General features: G+C 50.0%; 1 protein-coding gene across 1 annotated transcript in view; it reads left to right on the forward strand.

The window, feature by feature from the left end:
* Positions 1-15: 15 nt before the first annotated feature.
* The window catches only part of IGF2BP3 (insulin like growth factor 2 mRNA binding protein 3), a 148372-nt gene continuing 148153 nt past the window's right edge, over positions 16-234 (forward strand). Inside the window, exon 1 of the mRNA XM_077775375.1 lies at positions 16-234. Within this exon, the coding sequence (XP_077631501.1) occupies positions 78-234 (157 nt within the window). The 5' untranslated portion in view covers positions 16-77.

Here is a 234-nt window from a genome sequence, read left to right on the forward strand (position 1 = left end):
GCCCTCCATCTGTGGGTGGTTTTAATTTTTCGTTTTTCTCTGAATTAAAAACAAACAAACAACCACCACTCTTCACAATGAACAAACTGTATATCGGAAACCTCAGCGAGAATGCCGTCCCTGCGGACCTGGAAAGTATCTTCAAGGACGCCAAGATCCCGGTGTCGGGACCCTTCCTAGTGAAGACTGGCTACGCGTTCGTGGACTGTCCGGACGAGAGCTGGGCCCTTAAGG

Source organism: Crocuta crocuta, unplaced genomic scaffold (assembly GCF_008692635.1).
Source record: "Crocuta crocuta isolate KB4526 unplaced genomic scaffold, BGI_CrCroc_1.0 scaffold197, whole genome shotgun sequence".
NCBI lineage: Eukaryota > Metazoa > Chordata > Mammalia > Carnivora > Hyaenidae > Crocuta > Crocuta crocuta.